General features: G+C 56.8%; 2 protein-coding genes across 11 annotated transcripts in view; one reads left to right on the top strand and one right to left on the bottom strand.

Moving 5' to 3' along the window:
- The first annotated feature begins 347 nt into the window (after positions 1-347).
- HYI (hydroxypyruvate isomerase (putative)) lies at positions 348-3,140 on the top strand. The gene is made up of 8 exons (XM_040564933.1): positions 348-565; positions 663-774; positions 1,574-1,688; positions 1,829-1,907; positions 2,085-2,134; positions 2,466-2,535; positions 2,714-2,848; positions 3,009-3,140. Exons 1-8 carry the CDS (start codon positions 370-372, stop codon positions 3,095-3,097), a joined length of 846 nt encoding a protein of 281 aa, XP_040420867.1. The 5' UTR covers positions 348-369; the 3' UTR covers positions 3,098-3,140.
- A 367-nt stretch (positions 3,141-3,507) lies between these two features.
- The window catches only part of SZT2 (SZT2 subunit of KICSTOR complex), a 56,732-nt gene continuing 37,128 nt past the window's right edge, over positions 3,508-23,111 (bottom strand). For 3 of the 10 annotated variants that reach the window (XM_040564922.1, XM_040564926.1, XM_040564925.1), the window contains exons 50-73: positions 21,133-21,321; positions 20,833-21,033; positions 20,306-20,475; positions 19,958-20,118; positions 19,464-19,561; positions 18,752-18,884; positions 18,511-18,638; positions 17,806-17,936; positions 17,174-17,356; positions 16,458-16,728; positions 16,130-16,209; positions 15,694-15,819; positions 13,772-13,977; positions 13,560-13,653; positions 12,341-12,421; positions 11,825-11,899; positions 10,705-10,770; positions 9,316-9,529; positions 8,856-9,039; positions 8,403-8,525; positions 7,639-8,140; positions 7,228-7,344; positions 6,772-6,840; positions 3,508-4,234 (exon numbers count right to left, since the gene is read on the bottom strand). In XM_040564922.1, coding sequence (XP_040420856.1) covers positions 4,091-4,234; positions 6,772-6,840; positions 7,228-7,344; positions 7,639-8,140; positions 8,403-8,525; positions 8,856-9,039; positions 9,316-9,529; positions 10,705-10,770; positions 11,825-11,899; positions 12,341-12,421; positions 13,560-13,653; positions 13,772-13,977; positions 15,694-15,819; positions 16,130-16,209; positions 16,458-16,728; positions 17,174-17,356; positions 17,806-17,936; positions 18,511-18,638; positions 18,752-18,884; positions 19,464-19,561; positions 19,958-20,118; positions 20,306-20,475; positions 20,833-21,033; positions 21,133-21,321 — 3,746 coding nt within the window. In that variant the 3' untranslated portion in view covers positions 3,508-4,090. The remainder of the gene's footprint in view (positions 4,235-6,771; positions 6,841-7,227; positions 7,345-7,638; positions 8,141-8,402; positions 8,526-8,855; positions 9,040-9,315; positions 9,530-10,704; positions 10,771-11,824; positions 11,900-12,340; positions 12,422-13,559; positions 13,654-13,771; positions 13,978-15,693; positions 15,820-16,129; positions 16,210-16,457; positions 16,729-17,173; positions 17,357-17,805; positions 17,937-18,510; positions 18,639-18,751; positions 18,885-19,463; positions 19,562-19,957; positions 20,119-20,305; positions 20,476-20,832; positions 21,034-21,132; positions 21,322-23,111) is intronic. The other 7 variants (XM_040564924.1, XM_040564928.1, XM_040564927.1 and 4 more) reach the window with 6 other exon arrangements.

Here is a 23,111-nt window from a genome sequence, read left to right as displayed (position 1 = left end):
AGGCAGATGGGGACAAGGATACCTGGAAGGGGTCCTGGGGACACCCCAGGGGGACAGCTCGAGTCCCCTGGTGGGTTTGTCACTGAAGGAGGCGAGAGCTGGCGGTAGCCACGTCCCTGCGCTGCTGTGATGGGGCTCGGAGCAGCACCACACCACCCATGGGTGCTGGGCTAGTGACTGGGGATGGGGACGAGGACTAAGACAAGGACAAGGACGGGGACGGGGACAGCCCGCAGCAGCCGCCCCCACGAGCCCCGGCCCTGGGCCCACGCAGCACCACGACCACGGGCTTGCGGCGGGGCCGCGAGATGGCGGCGGCTCTGCCCCCCTGCTTTGCGTAGCCCCGCCCCGCGGCCCCGGCCCGCCGCCATGGCGCTGCGCTTCGCGGCCAACGTCTCGTGGCTGTTCGCCGAGCTCCCGGCGCTCCCGGCCCGCCTGGAGGCCGCGGCCCGCTCCGGCTTCGCGGCGGCGGAGGCGGCCTGGCCCGAGGGCTGCCCGGCCCCCGCCCTGCGCGCCGCCGCCGAGCGGGCGGGGCTGCGGATCGTGCTGCTCAACGCCCCGCCCGGTACCGCCGCGGAGACGGGGACGGGGGGCACCGGGGGCTGGCGGCGGGGCGGGTGTCGGTGACCGCCCCCCCCCCCTCCCCCCCGGCTCTCTCCTAGGGGACCGGGAGCGGGGCGAGATGGGGCTGGGCGCCGTGCCCGGCCGGCAGGACGCCTTCCGACAGGGCCTGGCCGCCGCCGTGCAGTACGCCAGGGAGGTGGGCTGCCCCAGGTAGGTGCCCACGGGGCTCTGCCCCGGCAGTGGGGGCTCCGTGCCCCGGGAGAAGCCAGCCCCGGGTGAGGTCCGGCCGGGGTGAAGGCCGTCCTGGGCAAAGTCCGAAGTCTCCCGGCCCGGCTGCGCCCGCAGCAGGAGGCAGCTCCCTGTGCACAGCCCCCCAGGAGCACGACCAAATCCACCCCCGCACAAGGTGCCCGGTACTCTCCTCCAGCCCGGTGATGCCCCCCGGGGCCCTTGTCCTCACCTCCACCCAGCAGTCCCCTTCACAATCCTCTTTTCCCCCCCAGCCTCCAGTTACAGCAGTAATTACCCCTCCGACACCACCACGGTTGCTTTATCGAAGACCAAAGCCCAGCAGATGCCTCGTAGGAGATGCAATGAGCCTGACACCATCCGCTTCAGAAAACCAGCACGGCCCTCTTATCTCACCTACTTTGCATCGTCCTTTCCCTAGAAATGCACCCAAAGCCCTGTGCACGGTCAGACAGCCCTGCGGCTGCCCTGAGCAGTTTGTGCTCTCCCTTACTGGGGAGATTGAAAACCCTTCTGTGGTCACAGTACCCCATCCCCAAACGGTGTAAGCACCTTGCTGTCACCCCATGGTTGCTCTCTGCATGGAGCCTGTTGTGGCCCAGCAGCTGGCCCCCGTCCCCTCCCCGCTCTGAGGAGCCAGCCCTAGCAAGCAGTGAGATGAAGCACCCGCTCCCATCACAGCCCTAGCAGTCAGACCCTGCACACAGGGGAAGTCGTTTTAGAGCCAGCAGCTGCCTGGGGACTGGATCTGTGTCTGCAGGATCCACCTGATGGCCGGGCGGGTTCCTCAGGGTGCCGACCGTGCAGCAGTGGCAGATGAGATGGAGGCCACCTTCATTGAGAACCTCAGATACGCCGCTGACATCCTGGCCCAGGTAATAAGGGAAGGAGCCCTCCCTAGGGACAGCTGTTAGGATACCGAGGACAGAAAATCCCCACCACCCTGGCATGGGGAAGGAGCGCTCCCCGCTGCAGAGGTGAGGGGCTGAACCATAGGGCGCTGTTGCTGTTACAGGAGGACATGATCGGACTGGTGGAGCCTATTAACAGCCGCATCACTGACCCTCGCTACTTCCTGAACACCCCGCAGCAAGGTAAGGCGGACATCTCTCCCTCATGTCTCCTTCAAGGCAGGAGGGGGAGCCACACGCTGCCTGAAGGAAGGCAGGCCCCTCACTGTTACCTGAGCACAAAGGCAGGAGGTTTGTACTGAAGAGAAGGCTGAAGCTTCGAGCCTGGCAGTGACAGGCTCTCACTTCTTGCACCCGTAGCTGCTGCCATCCTGGAGAAGGTGGGACGGCCCAACCTGAAGCTGCAGCTGGTGAGTCAGCACTGACCTCTCCAGGGGCCACCTCGCTTCCCTCACGCAGAACCTCAGCACTTGGGCATAGCTGAGAACAGGAGGCAGGAGACACCTCACAGCAGGGTGAGGGCTGCAGGCAAGGGTTACGCTTCAGGGCTGGGCAGCCCTGCTCCTGCAGCCCCAGAACATAGCACACAGGAGCACGGTGCCTGGGAGCTCAGGGAAGTCCCAATGGCTGAAGGCACGTTATCAGCTCCTGGGGACATGGGGAGGGTCAGGGACCATGACACAGCCATCCCCGAACACTGGCTCCCAAACAGCTGCACCATCTTTCCTCTTCCCTACACAGGACATCTTTCACTGCCAGATCATGGATGGGAACTTGTCCCGCAACCTGGAGACGTACTTCCCGCTCATTGGTAGAGCCCTGCTCCTCAACTGGCTCCTCTGCGACCACGGGGCAGGAGGGACTGGGAGGGGACCCTCCTTCCTCACGCCAGCTGGGGATGAAGGGCTTCTCTCAGCTTACCTTGTCCTGTGCTGCCAGAAGGCTGCAGGCAGGGCTGCCTTGGGCACACCTTCCAATTTCTTCCGTAGGTCATATCCAGATTGCACAGGTGCCAGGGCGGCATGAGCCCGACAGCCCTGGGGAGCTGAATTTCCCCTACATCTTTGAGCTCCTGGAGTCCCTCGGCTACACCGGCTACGTGGGGTGTGAGTATGCTCCAAAAGGTGAGTGGGCCTGGGGGCAGCGTGGGGCCTGAGCCCCCCTGGCAGATCCTAGCATGGACCAGCAATGGGGGACAGCGCAGTCCCTACCTGGGGACAACAGAGCAGAAGCTGTTCCAGCGTGCTTTGGGCTGCCAGCAGGACGCTGTGTCTGTCACTGCAGGAGACACGGTGGAAGGTCTGGGCTGGCTGCGCTCGTACTGGGAGAGCCGCGGTTTGCAGCCTGGTGGGACCAGAAAGGCAACAGACTAAAGCAAGGAAATCACTGGAATAAAAAGTCAAACCAATGGCCTAACCCCGGAACCTGTCTGTTTTTTCGTGGGAAGGAGGAGGGAGGAAGGGAGGGAAGGTGCTGATACCTAGCATGAAGTTAGGAGCATCCATGTCCTATTCCCCTTTCCCAGGCCATACTCAGCACCTTCACTTCCAAGTCTGCAGGGGGGAGTCTAGGCAGAAGTTTCCAGGCCCCTGTGCCAAGGGAGCATTCACTCCTTGGGAAATGAGTGTTCTCCCATTCCAGCTCCAGCTAGCTGCTCCTGCTCAAACAGGAGACTAGAGTGCAAACCCAGCCTCCCCTGCTCCAGGGGGAGGCAGCCTGAGGGACTAGGGTTGCCTCTGCAGCCCCTGGGAGGCTTGTCACATCCTAGCCTACAGCACACAAGTAGGGATCTGATTGAGTTTACTTCACAGATACGTCCATGGCTTTAATGTACACCTCCATAAAACCTTCCCCTGGTCCAGTTCACCCTTCCTGTCCCATTCGATGCTCTCTTGATGAAAGCAAAGGGCCTGGAGCGGGCAGCCTCCCTGCCCAGCGGTGCAGTCTTTCCACGTGCAAGCAGAGTGCTGTGCAGTGCTGCCCACTGTGCACCTCCAGCCCTTCCTGGCAGGCAGAACTCACTGCAGGTGCCAAAGGCACATCCCTGAGAGCTGCTCTGCTTCAGCCAGGCTGCAGCAGCCAAGCTCCTGTCCTTGCGCTTTGGTTCAAGGTCACTCAAACCCACCGAAAACTGCACCCAGGGCCCCAGCAGGCAGCCAGAGACCAAGGTGCAGCTGGGGCTGGAGCCCACGAGGAGCAGCCAGGCTGCCCGCACCCATCCGCAAGCTCCTGTTTGGTACCCATGCGTGCTGCCAGCAGCGCTGAGAACAGGTCCCGCCCAGCGGCCTGTCCTTCCCTCTTGTCACCCACGGCACAGGCGTGCAGAGATCCGGTACGCGTGTCCCTCCAGGACGCGGGTGCCAGCGCTAGAGCAGGCCTGTCCAGAGGTTGAAGCAGGCGGTGTTGATGACCGACTCCAGGTGGTGGTATGTGGACACAAGCTGGGGCAGAGGGCTCTCGCTGTTCTGGGGCTGCACTGGGAATGGCTCCCGGAAAACCACGGTGAGGCTCTGCCGAGAGGAAGGAGCAGGTCAGGGGATAGGATTAGGAGGAGCACCGCGTAGCCCCTAGCGCAGGTGCGTGGGCACTTCTTTGGCAGAGTCAGGCAGAGAGTTGGAGAAGTCCCAAAATGCCAGCGGCACTAAGCTGTGCCTCCTCCTGTGACAGCATGTTTGAGCCTCCTCCCAATTTTCACAGGGGAAATTAGGTGCAAGGGCATGCCCCCCCCCCCCCCGTCCCAGCCCCCGTGCATCTGCAGTTACACAAACCCCAGCAGCAGCTGCCTCGGGAGAGGAGGGTGTCCTACTGCCTCCACAGTAATACGGGGTTCCAGGGAAATTAGAGGGAAATTTCTTCTACAAAGGCAAAGAGTAGGAGTGGAACGAATGGGGAAGGGGAGGAGATTAGGTGTAATAACTGCAATCCTAAAAATAAATGCTAGCCGCTCCGTTCTCATTAATAACTGTACTGACAAGGTGGGGCAAGGGCAGAGGGGGGCAGAGAACAGGGTGCAGAAGAGAAGGTTGCAGGAACCGAAGCTGAAGAAACATGTGAGTGACTCAGTGCACTCAGAGCATCGTGGAGGCAAGACACGGGGACTGGATGTTCTCCAGAGCTGAAATAGAGCACACCTAGCAGCCAGGGCCTCCTAACGAACTTGTGAAGCCCTGAGAACAGCTACGTAACTGCAAAACAGCAAATGCACTGCTGCCACTTAGGAGGGAAGAGAAAGTGATTTGTGAGCCTAACTCCAGGAGTGTGCAAGGCTTTAAAGCAGGCTTGGAAAGAACAAGGTAAAGGCAGCTCTGTTTTACCAAAGCGATGCGCTAACACCAGAGTTTTCTTTGATAAGGTAATATTTCTAGACAAAGGAATCATGGTGTATCTTATCTGAGCTTTGGGAAGGATTTGATGTAGGGCCACATGGGAAATTTAGGTAAGCTGAACATAGGAATTAATGCAAAAAAATTTAAGGTGAAAAGGGTAGTGCTGAAAGGGGAAGTGGTTGGCTGGAGACGGGTTACAAATGCAGTTCCTCCAGGACGGGTTTAGGGACTCACGTCGCCCAGTACTTTAATGAGCCTGGCACAAAGATGAGGAGCAGGTTGATAAAATTTGAGGCACTAATACAAAAGTGGATTGGGAAAATACCAAAAAAAAAGGCCTAGGGATTTTTTGAGAGGCCACAGGAAAAAGGATGAATGTTTAGTGGAAAATACACGGTCATAACAGAAATCCTTCATGTTCTTAGGACGGAGCTCACTGGAAGAGGTGCTGGAGGTGCTAGAGGGCCTGGTTTGTCAGTGACCACGAGGTGGCACTATGAGCAGTGCGACAACCACGAAAAGGCAAAACCACCCTAGGTTGTACCACAAGCAGCCAGCAGGGACAGCAAAGCCTGTCTTGCGACTGCAAAAGGCTCTGCTGAGACTTCTCAGGAACACTGGCTGCAGTCCCAAACACCTGTACTTACAAAGGCAGACCCGAGCCTTTCAGGCTGTGAAAGACAATGAAGCCGTCGGGGAAGGGAGGCCTGAAGCTTGTGCAACACAGGGCTAGCAGAAAACTCCACCTTCAAACGTGGAAGTGAATGTAGGGCTCGGAAGCAGCAGGTATGTGTAAAGAGTTGTTTCAGCTCCGAGCTACCACTGGCTTGAGAAGTGACAGATGAAAGTGGCTACAACAAAAGCTCCAGCTCAAAATGGGAAGGACTCTTCATCATCAGGTGGCGAGAAGCACTGAGAAGCCTTCCAGCAGGTACCACCTCTTCTGTCTCCCCTAGCCACGTAAGATGGTGTGCAATTCGTTTCCAGAGGGATCAGATATGCTGCAGTCCCTGCAAAAGCCTCACTGGACTGAAGCATCTTGTAGATCCCCTGCTCTCACACAGAGCTGCATTCCCTGCGACCCACCCAATCCCCTGCCTGCAGCACAGTTGATAACAGATTATTTTTTGCTCTCAAGTCCAATGAAGGCCAAGGCCCATGCAGCTTTGCTGTGACCCTCGCTCAGAGTTCAGGTCCCCTTCCTTTTCACTCAGGTAGGAGCAGCCTGCAACACTGCAGTTAAGTGTGCTCTAGCTTTGGACTGAATGGAAAGGACTCAGCCTGGACAGAAACAACTTGAGGGATCTAAAAGCAACCCTGTCAAAGAAGATGGGATCGACTGTTCAGTGTTTTCGAATATAAGAACAAAGGGGCATCAAATAAAAAAAGCCTAAGTATGTCCAAAAAACAAGCCAGGGAAGCTCTTTACCCAGGCTGTAACTGCATCGTGGAGCTGCAAGTCAGAGGAAATCACGGGTATTAGAAATTAACCAGAAGAAATAAAACCACTGAGGGCTATTAAATACAAAGGCCTCTAGCTCAGGACAGCCCTGTGCCAGATGGTCAGATGTTGGGACAGTTATTTGGGAAAGGCTTGTCAAAAGCTTCTTGACTTGCTCTTATTCTTCCCATGGGCACTTGCTCTCAGCCACTGCTGGATGAATCCAGACAGACTCCTGGCCTGAGCCAATAAAACTGCCCTTGTGTTCGTAAGTTCTTACCGTCTTTCCTGAATGAGAATCGAGGAACACAAGAACGAAGCAATCTGTGAACTTCTGATTGAGCACAACCTGTCAAGAAAGCCACAGCACACATTGGAAAGGAGAAAGCACAAACCCCAGGACAGGGCTATGGACTACACCCACCCAGGGACGTGCTGATGTGCAGGATGAGTGGCCTGATAAAGTGAAGGTGCAAATCTGCCTGGCTGGTGGGTAACACTGCCAGCCCCTGGGGATATACCTGGTATCGTGCTCTGTGGGGAGAGAAGTGACCGACAGGCCTGGGGGCAGGCGAGCAGGCGCTGCGGTACCACAGGAGCACACACCTCACACTGCACCAGGAGCACCCCAGCTGTCCTGACAGCACCCGCCATGCCCTCGCTGTGGGAAGCCACGGCAGGAGAAGGCCCTAGAAAGGGGAGACAGGCCACAGGTGGGCCACGGGCTGGGTCTTACCAGGTACTGGGTGCCGGTTTCAGCGTTGTGGAAGTGCCGGCAGCTCTGGGGAAAGCGGCTCAACAGCACTTTGATGAGGCTCTGGTACCACGAGACCGTCATGGTGAGGAAGCAGCCCTGTGGGTGGAAAGGGGCTGATCTCAGCTGCGCCAGCAGCCATAATGCTACAGCAGCCCTCAAGACCAGATGCATCTCCCAGAGCCCACTGAGGCGTGCTGACCCAGGGCCAGTAATTCTCCACAGACAGATCTGTGCGGCCTCCTCCTTCCTGCTAGAAGCCATGTTCCTGCCTCTGCCCCCCAATCAGGCAGGAAGAGCTGTGCCCTGCAGGCCCTTCACCTGCAGCCCCACTCCCTCCCCCAGCGCAGGACAGCCAGTGCTGGGCACCAGGATTACAGCCCTGCTGCTCACCAGCTGGGGGTCCACATCAGCAATGGATTTCCCGTGCACGGCGTCGAGCAGCTCCTCCAGCTCCACCAGGGACAGCTTGCCCAGCTTCAGCTTGTCGGAAGCCAGCGGCTCCAGGAGGAAGAGGCGCTTCCAGAGGTTGTCCCTGCGGCAGTGGCACTTGGCCAGCTGCACCATGCTGCTGAGCTGCTTCTGGGCCGAGGCCACCTCAGAGGCCAGCAAGGGGAAGAGCGGCGAGGTGTAGAAGAGCCCGGGTCCCAGTTTCACTTGCTTGCCCCCTGCGTAGAACTCGCTGCTGTCCTCCACGTCCTGCCACAGCTCCTGCTCGACCGGCTGCTGCCGCGCCAGGCTTGGCTCCGGCTCTGCGGCCTCCCACGCCGCCCGGCCCACCACCGGCTCCAGCACCTCTCGCTGCAAGCGGGGCAGCTTCTTGAAGCGCCGCATATCGGCCGTGAGCCGGGGGAAGAGCTCCCGCTGGCTGGTCATGATGACATAGAACCGCAAGCTGAGAGAAAGGAGACATTGTGACCTGGGGAAGGGCTGCTCCCTTCTCAGCTAGACTGCAAAGGAGCCATGGGCACCTCTGTCCCCACCAGTACGGGTGTTCCTCTGCCCACAGCAGGACTGATACTGCACTGCCCTGTGAGGAATCTCCCAAGGTAGCACCACACCTGCTTGTGATGTCCCAGACAGAGCCAGTCCCTCCCAGAGCCCTCTTCCCTAGCCAGGAAGCTTCAGGGACATGCTGCTGGGCCCTCGATTCTCACCGGAGCATGCGCCTCTCTGCCTCACTCTGCTCCTCAAACGGTGCTGCACTGTGACACACCAGCAGGGACACGTCAAAGTCATCGTGATGACGCAGACCTTCAGAGTCCTTGTAGGAGCCCGAGCTGGGAGCAAAAGCACATCAGTGTGAAGGGGATCTCACCTGGTTCCCACAGAGCTCCTGGTCACCACGGAGTTGCTGGGCATGTGAGATCTGACACAGCAGGACCCCTCAAAAAGCACTACAGGAAGCAGGTCAATCGCATGTGCATACACAAACACATGCCCACCACTTCTGCTGGACATCAGCTCAAAAAAGCTGGGTAGAACCCACTGCCTGGTGCTATGTAGGACAGAGTCAGCTTTGCTGGCACCTTTGAGGGCAAACTCCTCACGATTGGGGTGGTGCCAGGCAACTTGAGGCAGCTCCAGGAGCTTGCAGCAGATGCACTCACCTGTTCCAGATAGAGACCAGTGCGTACTCGTTCTGCTCTGTGCCTGGCGTCCCCTTCTTGCTGTCACTGCCCGTAGCTGGCCGGGCCATGCGCAGGGGTTTCATGTGGTAGGTGTTGGCGTGGTCAGCAATGTAGTTGTACAGCTGGTGGGCAGTGATCATGTTGGTGGGCAGGGCCAGCATGCCTAGTGGAGGAGGACACATTACTACTGCCATGGGAGTCGCTCGGTGCCTGTTACCTGGGCAGGGCAGTGTCCTACAAACTGCTCTGGGGGACACAGCTGTAGAGCAACCAGCCTCCCTTCCACAACGGGGCAGGGAGGACTATCCCCTGGAGTGGCACCTCATGTCACCCTCTTCCCAGATGCTCGCGGGGTCAGGTGTATTTGTAAAACGCTTGGGAACCTTTCGCCAAGTCATGGGCTGGTGATCAACCCCCAGCTGATTACATGCTGAGTTACCTTGGAAAACGTGGTTGCGGCCAAATTTGGGGATGTCAGGGTGATGGGCGATGAAATCCTCCAGGAAGCTGGTGAGATGGTAGCCCTGGCGGAGAGTCATGTGGGAGCCCAGCAGGTACTGGTGGACTATACGCAAGTGGAAGTCGTAGCTGAATGAGTGCACATGCATGAGGTCCCGCACCTTGTCACACTCCTCCGTGAAGAGCATGGAGAGCTGTGGAGGGACAGGGAATCAAGGCAGGCATGTTACCAGGCACCTCACACCCTTGTGCATGGCAGCACCAGCGCAGTCACCCCTGCCCTGACACCACAGCAGGATGCAGCCCAGAAGCTGTGTGCACAGTGCAAATAGCAGACGTGCAGACCTGGCCCCTCGGACGAAGTGATCCAACTTGTTAGCAATTTCCAAACCTGATCCCATCACTGGTCTCCAGTAGCAGCACGGACTGATCAGCACCGCCTCATTTTTGGCACCAGTACATCTTCCCCCTTAAACTGAAAGCCACGTGGACGTGGAGGACGACAGAGCCTCCCTTCAGCCAAGTGCTGCTCTGCACTGCCTCGTCCCTGAGCAGGTACAGGACGCACTGGGGCTGGAGCCCCAGCAAGTTCTGGATCCTCAGGCAAAGGCTGACTCACCGAACATCCCCTGGGAGCAGGAGGCAGCACAGGGGCCTGCGCAGAGTGGTTGGACCCAGAGATGGGCATCAGAGCTGCTAATGCCCAGTAAAAAACAGAGACCAGCCACGGCTGGTGCGTCACAGCTGTGCCTGGGGGAAAGCCTCTCTAGCATGGCTGTCACCTCTGCCCAACGTGCCAGTCCTTCACCAAGGCAGCGCCTGCCTTCACACACACACCCTCAGCCATGCCCCCAGCACAGCTGCAGCTGCTGTGGCAGGGGATGGTGTTGGTGAAGGCCTCAGCTTTGCCCTCACGCCAGGAGCCCACGGTGCCATTTTAATGTCTTTCAGCTCTTTGCCCTCTTTGGGCAGTTAACCCACACCATTATCTCTTGGCTTAAGGACGGGGCAAGCAGGGAAAACCAGCAGGCAGGAGGCATTGGCATGAGACACGTCTGCTCTCTGCACCATGAGCCAGAGGGCAGCCAGCACAGCCAGGACCAGCCCGGCAAGGAGCCTATAGCTCTGTCCCAGAAAAGGCAGGGTAAGGAGCAGGAAACACAAGGCGCTGCCCCATGCGAGCACCCGAGGCCCACCCCATCCTCCTCCCAAGCTGTGCTGCCCTCTGTGGCACGTACTGCTCCGGCAGCAGGAGGCGAGAGGCTGGCTGCTGGGGCACAAAGGGTGAAAGCACAGCCCGTGGGAGATTCAGCCCTGCACTCGGCAGGTCCTGCCGTGCCCAGCATGGCAGCGGGAGGAGAGGACGTACCGCAGACTCAGAGATGGAGCTGGGTCCCATGCAGCTCTTGCTGCGAGCTCTGGCTGCAAGAGTGCCCTGATGGAGAGAGATGCACAGCCAGTGGGAAGAAGGACAAGGCACTGCCCTGTTCCTGCCCCAGCCTGTCCTACACAGGCCCAGGGTGGGACATGGGGAGAGACGGGGCAGAGGAGCCCTGCCCCACCTGAGGGACCTCTGGGCTAGTTCCAGCACGTGGCAAGGCTGGCCAGCCCCCTGCAGCAAGCCCCATACCGCTCACCCGCTGCTCCCAGCACCGTGCCCTCCCACTGCAGAACCCAGCAAAGCCTTTTCCCAAGTGAGCCAGAGAGCCTGAACGATCCATGCAATGCCAGCTGCAGACTGGTAACCCTGCCCTATGCAAGCAGGCTTCCCAGGAAAGCCTCAGACAACTCTCAGGGACTGGAGCAAGGTCCTGGTAGGCTCTAAGCTTACAGAGCTATTCTTGACACATATATGACGCAACCTTGCTACAGAGCCACCCTGGAAAGGACAGCATGGTCATAGGTGTCTGCTGCCTCAGACAGGCTGGGGGTAGCCAGCCTCTAGGCAGCCACCCAGTGCCCTGGGGACAGGTAGGAGACACCCTAAAACACCAAAAGAGAAGGGTGCAGGCAGCCACATGATGCTGCAGAACAATGCACAGAGGTATCAAGAACCAGCGATCTTCTCCAGCAAAGAGCAGCCAGTCATGTTCACAGATCCCTGTTCCCATTCTGCTTCCCTCTTGCTCAATGGAAGCAGAAAGCTTCTGGCTTTCCATGCACTGACTTTCCCTGGAGCAGCCACTTTTGGCCAAAATTGCTCCTGTTCCTTCCCAGCATGTTCTATCTTGCTCTCCAAAGCTAGGACAAGAGTCATCCTCTTGTAAAAACTCCCATCCCCTTGCACTGCACTCCAGGTCTGCTCAAGCAGCCTGCTATACAGGGCATGCGGCTGCAGAAAGCTCTGCACGGTTCTGCTCTTCCAGGAGGGAGCCGAGCTTTCCAGAACTCGCTGCACCTGAAACGCCCGCTCTGTCCCACAGATTGCTGCCTCTCCCACAGCAGCCCCTGACCCCAAGGAGCACCAACAGCGTTTGCAAAGCCATTACCTGGGAGTTGACAGACTGGCCCATGGGGATTCGCGAGCACTCCAGTGCGTACTGCTTCACGCAGAAGTAATAGCCCTGGAGGAGAGAGCACACACTGAGCACAGCACAGGCCTTGAGCCTCTCTGAGGAAGAGCAGCTCCCACAAGGCTGTCTGCACCCCAGACTTGTCAATTCATCCTCTGGGCTGGGTCCCTGACACTCTTGCTCCCTGTTTCATCTCCTCTCCTGTCTGAACTAAGCAGGCCTCAGGGAAGAACAGCCAACGTGTGTCTGAGAGCAGAGAGTGCTACCTGGTGCTAAGTTCTTGCTTGTGTCAGTTCCACTCCAGGCAACTCTTACTGCTTTCATCCCTTCAGAACTGTCCCTAGCTGATCCGAACTCCTGCAGGACTGTGGAAGATGCAAGACAAGAAAGGACTAATCATATGTTCCTGCTGCACTCCTCATCATACACATCGCCTCCTCTTAAGACCATCCCAGACTCCCACAGACCATACTTTGTTTCTTGTTCTCTCACCTGGAAGGCCAGCTCCATCAGCACAATCCCGCCTGGAAGAGCTCTCTGCAGATGATAGGTGGCAACAGCAGGGCTTGTACTCTGGGAACAGAAAGACAAAGCTGGAGAGGCTCTCTGGCACAGGAGGGCAGCCCACACACCGGGGTGCAAGGCTGCCATGAGGTTCTGTGGCAGAGATGGAAACAGGAACCTCAACCGCCAACCAACCTCACCGGAGGTGGGCGAGCAGACATGCCAGAGCTGACTGTGAGAAGAATTCCAACAAAGCTAATAAGCGGCCTTCAAGAAATGCTGCTCCCTTCACCTCCTGCCTACACTGGGGAGGAGGTCTCCAGTTTGAAGGCCCTGTGAGCTGAGGGGTGATGCTGCCCACAAAGCCCCACTCCCACCTCTCCCTGCTGAGCACTCACCAGATCATCACATCTGCCCGACACAGCAGTTATCAGAGGCATCCAACTGGGATTTAGAGCTTGGCCGCCAGAAAATTCACTTGCCCTCCTACTAAGCTGTTCCAGTGGATTGCTCTCTTCTTGTTTTAACTGCAAGGTGTTGTCTTGCCCACAGTTCTGTACCAACTTCACCCATAAGCAGGTACCAGGAAAGGGTGACAATAGGGTCGGCAAATGCTACACTTCCATTCTCCCTGGGTTTCCCGACCCATGGGTGGATTCTGCCCACCTAGCAATTTTGATGGATTCCTCTTCCAGTTACTTACCTATTCTCTCTTGAACCCATATAAGCTCTTAATGTTCATAAAACCTTTTGACAAAGACCACCGCTACCTGATAAATGAAGAAACACTCCCTTTCACTTAGAGACTAGCCCCCCAGTACTCTCATTTGATAGCGAAAAAAGACAGCAGGTAGTCAGTCCCTTTCCTGGCTAGCTATGCACACAAGAAGGCAGCATCTCCTGCCCTCAGGTCATCCTGCTGCACTTTCAAGCTGTTACTGTCCTCTTGAGATTTGCCCTGGTTCCATCCGGTCTCAGGAAGGGTTTCTGAGAGCTGCAGGAAGACAGGCAGGAAGGGAAGGAGGTCTCACCTGGCCCAGCATCCCAAAGATGGTTCTGGTCTAGGTGGATTCTTTTCCTGCTTCAGTCCCCTCTCTGCTCACACCTCCCTTCCATGAGAAACTGATTCAGAAGCCAACCAGAAGTGCCCCATGCCACAGCCTGACTTCCATCCCAGTTCCACTTCTCTTACAGCACAAGCACTTACCTTTGGACTCCCCTCTGCTTTTGGCTTTGTGTAGGAAAAGGATCCTCTCCCCTCCACACCCATTGCTGCCAGAGCTCGGATCCGACTTGTGCTACTGGAAATGACAAGATAGAGCCCTGAGCAGGGGAACCGACCTCTCCTGTTGTGCCAAACCAGGGCATGGCTCTGGGTCAGCCCTTCTGCACCAACAGCTCTCCCAGAACATCACTGACCTGCGTGTGGTAGGTGACGGTGGCCGCACCTGGACCAGGATGAAGCCCATGCTCTGCAGGTACTGGATGTATTGCTGCAAAAAGGCATTGCACATCTCTTGCAGCCAGGGCTCCTCCTTCAGCTTGCAGGGCAGTCCTTCCGCTGAGTCACAGCTGTGGCTGCGGTCTCTCCCTGAAGCTGTGGAGTCATTTGAGCGGTGGCGCTTCTGGAAGAGAAAAATAATTTCCTAAGGAGATCTGCTGTGACTGCTGTGCGAGGGGACACTCGCTGGGATACCACCAGCTGCGTTGGCTGAGCAGAGGGCAGGTTCCCCGCTGCCACAGAGCACTAACAGCTGACACCGCACGTGCTGGAACACAAGATCCAAGGTTTACCCAGCCCTTGACTGACCTAACAGCACTGCAACAGACTGCCAGAAACGGTGCACTGGCAGAAGAATTCATCTCTCTCCTCGCAGAATGGCTTACACAAAGTCATGTTTCACTCTCAACCGGTTCACACAGAGCTCCATGGTGCCTCAGCTTCTGCTGCCATGTAACAGTCCAATTCTTTTATGAATCCTGGTGACATCTCGGGTTTTACCACTAGTTCAGTAACACGGTATGAATAATGTTTCCTTTTAACCATTTTCAGTTCCCCTTTTGATGTATTTGAATACGACTTGTCTTTGTGCTGTGAGACACTGAAGTTTCTTTTCTTGATCTCCCTCCTTTGAGCCTGTGGCTCTCACATATTTCTCTCTGCCCTTTCATCCACCTGCCCCAGAAGTAGGTCTCTTTACCTAGAGTCTCTCCAGCTTCTCTCTAACCTTCTCCAAGTTGCTCTAGCTCAGCGCCTTTGCCACAAGATGCCTGGTGTCTCACTTGTCCAAACGAAGACAATCATCCACTAGTATTTTAGAACATTACCCATAGTATTAACACACCTTTCTGATGTATTTTAATTGGTTTGCATTTTGTATGAAACTGTCCAAGAAATGCAGAAATCCACTAGCCTGTCTACCCTGCTCATACAGGCTCCGCAGTTAGCGTACAGTACAGGAGGAATTAAAGTTTCTTCCCACATTGTGCTCTGCTTTCTTGGGAATCGGGTCCCAGCTCCAAAATACCCCTCATTTCACAGGCTGCTCTAGGGAGAGTTCCTTTCAGCCCTTCTGTTCTGAGCAATCTGAAGCGCTACACAGCGTCTCAGAGCTTGGCATCTCATATGTGCTGCGGTAACTTATCTGCAGATACAGAACCCAATACACAACCTCGAAGCCCCTGCTGCCAGGCTCTTCAAATCAAATAGCCAATTTTCACTTTGCTCTGTTCCAAACACAAAGTTAAGTTTTCATTGGGGTAATACTTTTCTTTTCTCTTTTGAGTGCTCAATTTCTGTAGCAACCTCTGCTTAAAGACCCTGTCAGAATCCTCTTGACATTTAGATAAATTACAACAGCCTTTTCTTCCCTTCTGACACGTACAGACCATGAACAGCCATTGATCTGCACTGCTTACACTGTCAGGTCGCAACCTGCTCAGGATTCAGGTGGCTTGCTTTCAATTGTTCCAGCTATTTGCTGGGCCCAGGCAAGTTCTACCAGGTCTGGCTGCTGAATGCACAGGGGGAAGTTTTGTTTCCCCAACAGGTTAGAGCCAGACAGCTGACTTTGCTAGACTCATCCCTGGATTCCCTGGGTAGCCAAGGGATTTCAAGTCTTCCTAGGGATGGTGAAACAGCAGGAAAAAGGCTTTGATGACCCAATAATTTTCTCAGTCTCCATCTTCACCATGGTGAAAGCCCCGTGCTGAGGGTGCAGATTCACCCTGTAATGCAGGGGTCAACTCTGCTCTAAGCTATCTTGGAAAAAAGACTGCAAAGCCATCCTCTTTTTTCCAGTGCACAAAACCAAACCCCACTGTCCCTTTCAGACACTCACCTTCCCCTCTACCTTGCCCTGCTGGTCAGTCTGGATCTGCTGACGGAAGGCTGGGTCAAAGAGCAAAGGGGTAGCACAGTAGTGAACAAGGCGTGAGGACTGCTTCAGGGTCTCCAGGTCTGCCAGCTGCATAGCACAAGAGGAACACAGTTACAAACATGCATAACTCATCAAGACCAGGAACAAGCTGTCTGTAACATTACTGTGCTGCTCAAGTGCTGCTCAACTTGCGAGGCAACCACCCTGCTTTACAGCTCTTCCAGTGCTGGGCAGCAAAGCCCCATTTGCAAATCCCAGCACTAGAGCCGAGGAGACCCAGTTCAAGCAGAAAGCACTGCTCCACAGCCAGACACCACCCCCGACACACAGCCCACTCCGAGCTCCACTGCTCCCTCATGGGCCCGCTTTGCTGCCTGCCTGCCTGAGCTGCACTCACACTGATAGGCATGTTGGACTGCGCTGATCTCTGCTGCCAGGTCACAAAGAGATTCTCAATCTTCATCTGCTTCTCCAGCTCTGGAGGAAAGAGAGCAGCCATAGATGTATCAAGCCACATCCCCAAGTATTTTCACTCCATTTCACTCTTATCCTACCCACTCTGCTTACACAGGCCACAACCCATCCCGTCCCATTACCCTGGCAGGAATAGCTCAGAACTGTCTCCTCTGCCAGAACTTCCATTTTGCTCCTTTTGAGTTCCTTTTCCAGGAGCAGGGGTGGGAAGGGGCAGTTAGACTCCAGTGACAGCACAACTCCTGCTTTACCTTTCCTCTCCATGCTCTTGATTTCCAGGAACTGGGCCCCATGCCGAGACACGGGGTCGAAAGGTCCCAACTCGGGCCCATGGGGTATGCGTTTGACAGTGGTAACATCCCGCAGAGCTTCATCAAAGGGCACCACATCGGGATGGAAGTGCAGAGATGGCAGGCTGCGTGCGGAGCTGCTCAGCCGGCCTTGTTCCTTGCTGGGTGGGGGAGTGGGGCTCCGGATCAGCGCATCCACCTCCAAAGTGGAGTTCAGGAAAGGATTTGGCTCCTAAGCAAGGAGACACAGCCATGAAAGCCTCCTTACTGCCAGCCTTGGAGCAAAGACTCACAAGAACAGAGTAAACCCAGTTTCTGCCATCTCCAGACATCTCTGTTGACCTTCTCCACCACTAGTGCAGCGGACTGAAGCCTTGGCCCAGAATGGCCGTTACGTGCAGTGGGAAGTCCATTCCCCAGCCTCCTCTACCCTAAATATTCCAGTCACAAACACTACCAACTACAGAGCCTACTTCCCTTTCCACCTCTGGCTGCCTGCTAGAGCAGACAGCAGCACCCTGGCTGGACACAGCAACAGCAGGACACGCAAGCCCCTGGGGATGCCTTCCAACTGGTGCACAAAAGCACAGAAGTGTCTGTAACCCTCCTCAGACCCCAGAGCTGCCGAGGCCTCTCCAGATGGGGAAAGGACTGCCCTGCCAGGCAGGGTGCCCTACCTGCTTGCTGTCTTCATGCCACGGCGTGTCCATGAAGCAGTGGTGGTGGAAGAGTCCCAGCTTCTGGCTGATCAGGCAGTGCACGATGTGCGACCGGGCGTTCTGCCACTGCAGCAGGCGAATGAGTGAGCAGTTCAAGTTGGCTCCCAGGTCTGGGGACCAGTTGTAGGTGTAAAGTGTCAGCTGGAGAGAGAGGAGGGGAAGGAGGAAGGGTGAAGGGTGAAGGATCTGCTCAGTAAAGTCCTGCATGGTGACACAGGCTGCTCCAGGTGCTTTGGGAGGGACTTGCTGCAGCTCCAGGTGGCTTCAGATGGCGAGGCTGGGACAGGGATAGTGACAGCCACCCATTTACACCACCCCATTAACAGCCACAGCAGAGGGTGTTGAACTGGCAGCACAAGTGCCCAGGCTGATGTGGGCCTTGCTGTGGGGAGGGAACAGGCAACTGCAATCCACAGTGGGACAGCAGGAGCCAGGGACAGCTGCAGGGAACCGCTGCTCTGCTTGTGGCACAGGGCTCCTGCCTGGGGCAGGCTGGTTGCCCACAGCAGCACTGGTCCTCTTTCTAGCCCCGGGCCAGTTGGGAAAAGGCTGGCTTTCAGGAGACAGTATCACACAGGCATCATTGCTACCTTTTTGTCAATAATCTCCATGAAGAGAAACCTCTGCCGGGGTGCCAGGTCTCGTCCAGTGAGGCTTGGGTCAGAGCCTCTCTCTGCTGAACTGAATTCCATGGCCTCGAAGCGCTGGAGCCCTTTGTGAGCTGGAAGAAGCCAGAGCTGTTACCCTCAGTACCCAGAGCTGTTACCCTCAGTACCAGTCCATCCCAGAACAGCAGGATGTTGTGCCATGGTACTTACTGCTCAGCTCATCGCTCCCAAAGGACAGTAGAACACAGTCCACACATCATCTAACTAAGACCCTGAGCAACAGCATTGGTATTTTCCTCATCACAACCCAAAGCCTCCCCTCTGGGGGCCTTTGTTCACTTTTACCTTTATTACCTATGTTGCTGTGATAACCCCATGTGATCACCCGGCACACCCTGGCTCTGCTTCCTCGTCATTTCCAACCAAAGACCTCCCAGGCCCCATGATTTTCCTCTGAATACGATTTGCCCAATCCTTCATATTTTTCCCTGCATACCTCCCCTTGAAATACCCCCTTGAAATAGGCAGTTCGAAGCAAATCTGAGAATAAGATCCCAGCAGCTGACAATGGACACCTCACTGCCCACCTCTGGGCACAGGCAGCCCGTCCCAGCAAGGAGAGGCACCCCGCCCACGCATCTCCCACCCCAAAAGTCCCCAGCACACAACCCCACGGACCCTGCTCACCCTGCTCCGTGCTGCAACGCCACTGGTGGAAGTTGCGCCCCAGCAGGATGAAGTGTCTGACGGCTGCGGGGCGAGGACTGGCACTCTGGCCAGGTTTATAGGGCAGGAAGGCAGTGCTCCCATGGCAGCTGCAAGGAAGAGCACCAAAGGTGTGTGACAAACAGAGCCACAGGAGGAGAGGCTGGCACAGCTGATCGGCTTCTGCTGGTGCCAGCCAGCCCCCGTGAGCCACGTAACTCACCAGATCCGTTCAAACACCTTGACGGTGGTGTCGCTTGCCAGGGCAGTGACCAGGTTCACCACTTCCACCAGGATGGAGGACAGGAGGAAGCGGGACACAATCTCTGCTGAGCACTGCTGCACAGACGGGCACCCTGCAGGGGAGAAGCACTATTGGACTTACCCAGGACTTCCAAGCCCTGTCCTTGGCAGCGCAGAAGGCCAAGGGGGGCCCGCGGCAGGACTGCTGCCCAGGGCAGGCCAAGTTCCTGCCTTGCCTGGAGCAGAGGTAGAGCTGTAGAACAATGAATACAAAAAAAGATAAAAGATGAAATAATCCCTGTTTCAGGTTCTGGCCTGAAGTCAAGCCTGCAACAAAATTCCCACATGCCCTGAGCTTGGCACTTTATTCCCCCATACACTCCTTGTTTCCTGGCTTATTTGTCAGAGAAGGTGGACAGCTCTGCCTTGCCAGCATGAGGTGTGAGGACAGATGCTGGAGTGGGCGGTATTCAGAAAGCAGCAACACAGCTGCCACAAAGACCCAGATCCCACCATCTGAAGGGCATCCCTCTTCCAGTTTGCTGCCTGCCTCCTCCTCTCCCTCCTTGCATGGGTAGGGGTTTCCCATGCAGCTTCTCAGTCCCAGAGTGTTTCAGAGGCTCAGATCCTCTCTCCCTACTACATCTGGGAGCTCCATCATTTCCACAGCTGCTGTGGCTTGAGATACACACCCAGGTGGTTCATGAATGCCATCCACTGCTGGCAGGTTTGACTGAAAAGCGGGTGCATGGTGCCCACGTCCCCTTCTTCCAACTGGCAGGCTCGGCGCCTGGGAAGAGAGAAAGGCAGCATCATTATACAAGATCAAAGTCAACAGCAACAAAGGCAAAAAGGCGCAATGGTTCCCTCCCAGCTCAAGCAGAGCCCAGGGAATCCCCTTTTCGGGTTGCTATAGTGCTTGAGTTTTGTCCCCCAGGTCGACAGCCATAGGTGTTGTGTGGGGAAGGGATCTCTGGCAGGGAGAACCAGCTGTGCTCGCAGCACCAACACAGATCAAGGCTTTGTGTGTGGCAGGCAGCTCCCCTAGCTGGCTGTGTAAGGGAGACACTGCAAGGAACGAGGACATGGTCCAGAGGGTTGAGACGCATAAATATCCAGGGGGATGTCAGGCTGGGGAGCTCTGCACAGCGACACCCCAGCTGCCTGGCCCACAGACCACACTCACCTCTGTGCCTGTTCCAGTTCAGCTGTGGCCCGATCCTGGCTCAAGTGCTGCTTGACGTTCTCGGTCTTGTGTCGCCGCCTCGTGCGAGCCTCTTCTGGCCTCTCCAGCACAATGTCATCAGTAGTCTTGGGGCTGCCCAGCTCTGAAGACTCTGCCTTGCTCTAGGAAGAAGCGGTGCAGGGTTAAGGCTCTGCATATCTGCAGCCCAGCTGTTGCCCTGATCTCAAACACCCTGGTTACCAAGCCTGGCCTCCCTACCCCAGCCAGATCCCTCCTCTGTCCCTCCTGGCCTAAAATACCATGAGGAGCTGCAGGCCCTGCTCCCCACCAGTCCCTCAGCAGCGTTACCAGCATATCCCAGAAGCTGCGGCGTCCCAGCTTGCTTGTGGGTGTCACTGGCTCCCCGGGGCTGGCTGCAGGGGCAGTTGTGAACTGCAAGGGCGGAGGACAGCTCTTGCCAGTCCCACTGGTACTCAGGGCCAGGCCCTTGGTCTCTGACATGGTCCTCCTTAGGCCTCCTGTGGAGACAGAGCAAATGAGATGCTTCAGAGCCCCCCACTGTGACATTCACGTGTGTACCTATGTACCCCACCATGGCTGGCCACAGCCTGGATGGAGAGAAGGGAGGGAGCCCTCAGCAACACCTGGCAAAGTTCATTCAGTCTTCTGGAGCAGAGATCAACCTCTAAAGATCTCTTCCGACCCTCTTTCTATGTTGCTTCTCCCCTGGGACATCACACAGCACAGCTGGCAGAGGGGACAGTGGCTTCCTCCCTCCCCAGCCCAAGTGCCCTCCCAGCACAAGCCGAGCTCCCACAGGGAGGAGAAACAAGGCAGGTGGGGGGCTCGGGGTGCCCATCCCCTCCCACTCTCACCCGCAGAGCTCAGCTCCTCCACGTCGGTGGCAGCCAGGGGGCAGGCGGCCTCCAGGCAGAGCGGGGCGGGCAGCACGAGGAACTCCATGACGGCGTCGCAGAGAGCATGGCGCAGGGCCCCGCGCAGCTTCTCCGACAGCTGCAGCAGGCTGATGTTGCCCTTCTCCCAGATGTCCAGGCGCACCAGCACGCAGGGCTCTGCTGGGAAGAGACAATCCTGCGTGGCTCTGCACCCCCAGCCTTCAGAGGTGCCCCGGGGGATGGAGAGGCAGCAGGGAATCAGTAATTTTCACTGCCTACCTGAAGGCAGGGTGCCGGCCTCAGGCTGGTGCTTGCTAACGGCAGTGAGGCTTTCGAAGTCAGCTTCCTGCAGCAGGCCCGCGACGGGTGAGGAAGCAGCCATCCTCAGGGGGTCGGGCCTCTCCCCGTGGGGCAGCGCGGTGGGGCTGCCGTTCTCGTCCACAAACGTCAGGGCAATGCACGCAATCCCTGTAGCGAGAGCCCGAGGCAGCCCCTGTCAGCCCAAGGAGCAGGGTGGCCACCCCACGCCTGCCCACCAGGGCTTGGGATCGTCCTCTGGCCACTTGGGTTTCACAGTGCCACGGGCGCACAGGGCAGGCAGAGCCCACGGGAAGGGAAGCAGCCAGGGGAGAGGCGACTAGCTGTGTTCATCAGGAGGCAGGGTAAGAAGCATGGTGTTTGGCACAGGGTGTCCCCATCGCCCCGAGAATCTCCCTCCTGCATCCCTCTGGGATGGGGCTCACCATCCCTATCCTCCCAAGGGACAGCGTACAGACAGAGCCGAGATATTCTCCAACAACCCTCTCTGGGCTCACAGGCTCCTTGCAGAGGAAGACTACACACAACACCTTGTTGCAGGTTACGCTCAGGGCCTGCTTCCCACCGCACATGCCTACAGACGAGGTGCCTTCCCCACATTCCTATCAGCACAGCTGGGGGGCAGAGCAAAACGGGAGCTCACCCCCCACGGCCCATCTCCTGGCCAGGATACCAGGGGAACAGCAGTGGGGATGGAGCTGTAAGGTCCAAAGCTCCCCAGCCAACTGAGCCAGCACTCAGGGGACTGGATGGCAAAGCTGTCCCAAGGTGTCGATGGCAGGGTGTGCAGGATGGGCGTTCTCTCCATGCAGATACAAACCCAGCCCCAGCAGCCTGTGCCCAGGTCTAACCAGCCGAACAACCTGGTTTCCATCCTTCCTAATGAAGTGTAAATTCTGCAGCACCCTTTCCTCCAAGACATGCCAAATGGAGAGGGCACTGAGAGATGGAGAGGGTTGCTCCCAAAAGAGGGAGGTGGGCATTCAAGTAAGAGTGCAGCATACCTGCATTCACGCTGAGGAAATCTTAATCTACAAGCACCACTTCATTTAAAGAAACGTAAAGAAGCTGCCTTATCTCACAGGTGCTCTGTACCAGTCTCTGACAGGTCTCTCCCCTAGACAGGCACAGGAACAACCCTTTATCCAGCAAACAATGGGGAAGTTTAACATTTCCTAAATATCAAAGCAAGAGGGGACCAGGACTTCACCCAGCCTCATTCCCCTTTGGAGCCTCACTCAAGACCCTCCTGCCTCCTAGCCTCTTGCTGCAGCAGAGCAGCTCTCTGGGATTTAGGTGTCAATACAGAAGTATCAGGAGCAGCAAATATGCTCCACATGACTGTGTGTAAGTGCTGCTAGAACTCATGAGCCTAGTAAAAGTCATGAGCCTTAGTGAAAGGCACAAAATCCTCATCTGTCTGGCCTGACAGTAAGCCCCAGGCCCACCAGAATGACACTGGATGCTCATTAGCCTCTTCTTGAGGCAGGTAATTGTAGACCAATTAGACCAATTATGACCAGGTAGTCATCTTCCCCTCCTCCTGGATAAACTCCTGCACTGAGCCCCCTCAGCCTCCCCCTCTCTGGCAAGCCTCCAGACCACAGCCCTGCCCGTAGCTCCACTCCGCTTCAGTCCACCTGAAGCGAGGAGATGACAACAGCTGAGCACAACATCCCACGTCCTCCTCATGCTAGGACACGTGCTCCAGAGAGGGAGGACCCACAGCAGTGCTTTCAAGCAGGCCAGGTCTGCAGCCACAGGAGCAGATGCTCGTTTGCACGTGCTCCCGAGAGGAGCTGGTTTGCCAAGCAAGCGCCAAGCACCGCAGCAGGCTCAGTCCCTTGGGGCAGAGCCGACGGCTGCTGCTGCCCTGCCAGCAGGAAGGCTTCCTTCCCCGCTGCAGGGAACAAGGCTTCCAGTTCTGTCACAGGAGCACG

This window comes from Cygnus olor, chromosome 8 (assembly GCF_009769625.2).
Source record: "Cygnus olor isolate bCygOlo1 chromosome 8, bCygOlo1.pri.v2, whole genome shotgun sequence".
Lineage (NCBI taxonomy): Eukaryota > Metazoa > Chordata > Aves > Anseriformes > Anatidae > Cygnus > Cygnus olor.
This window is presented reverse-complemented; position numbering and strand designations above follow the sequence as displayed.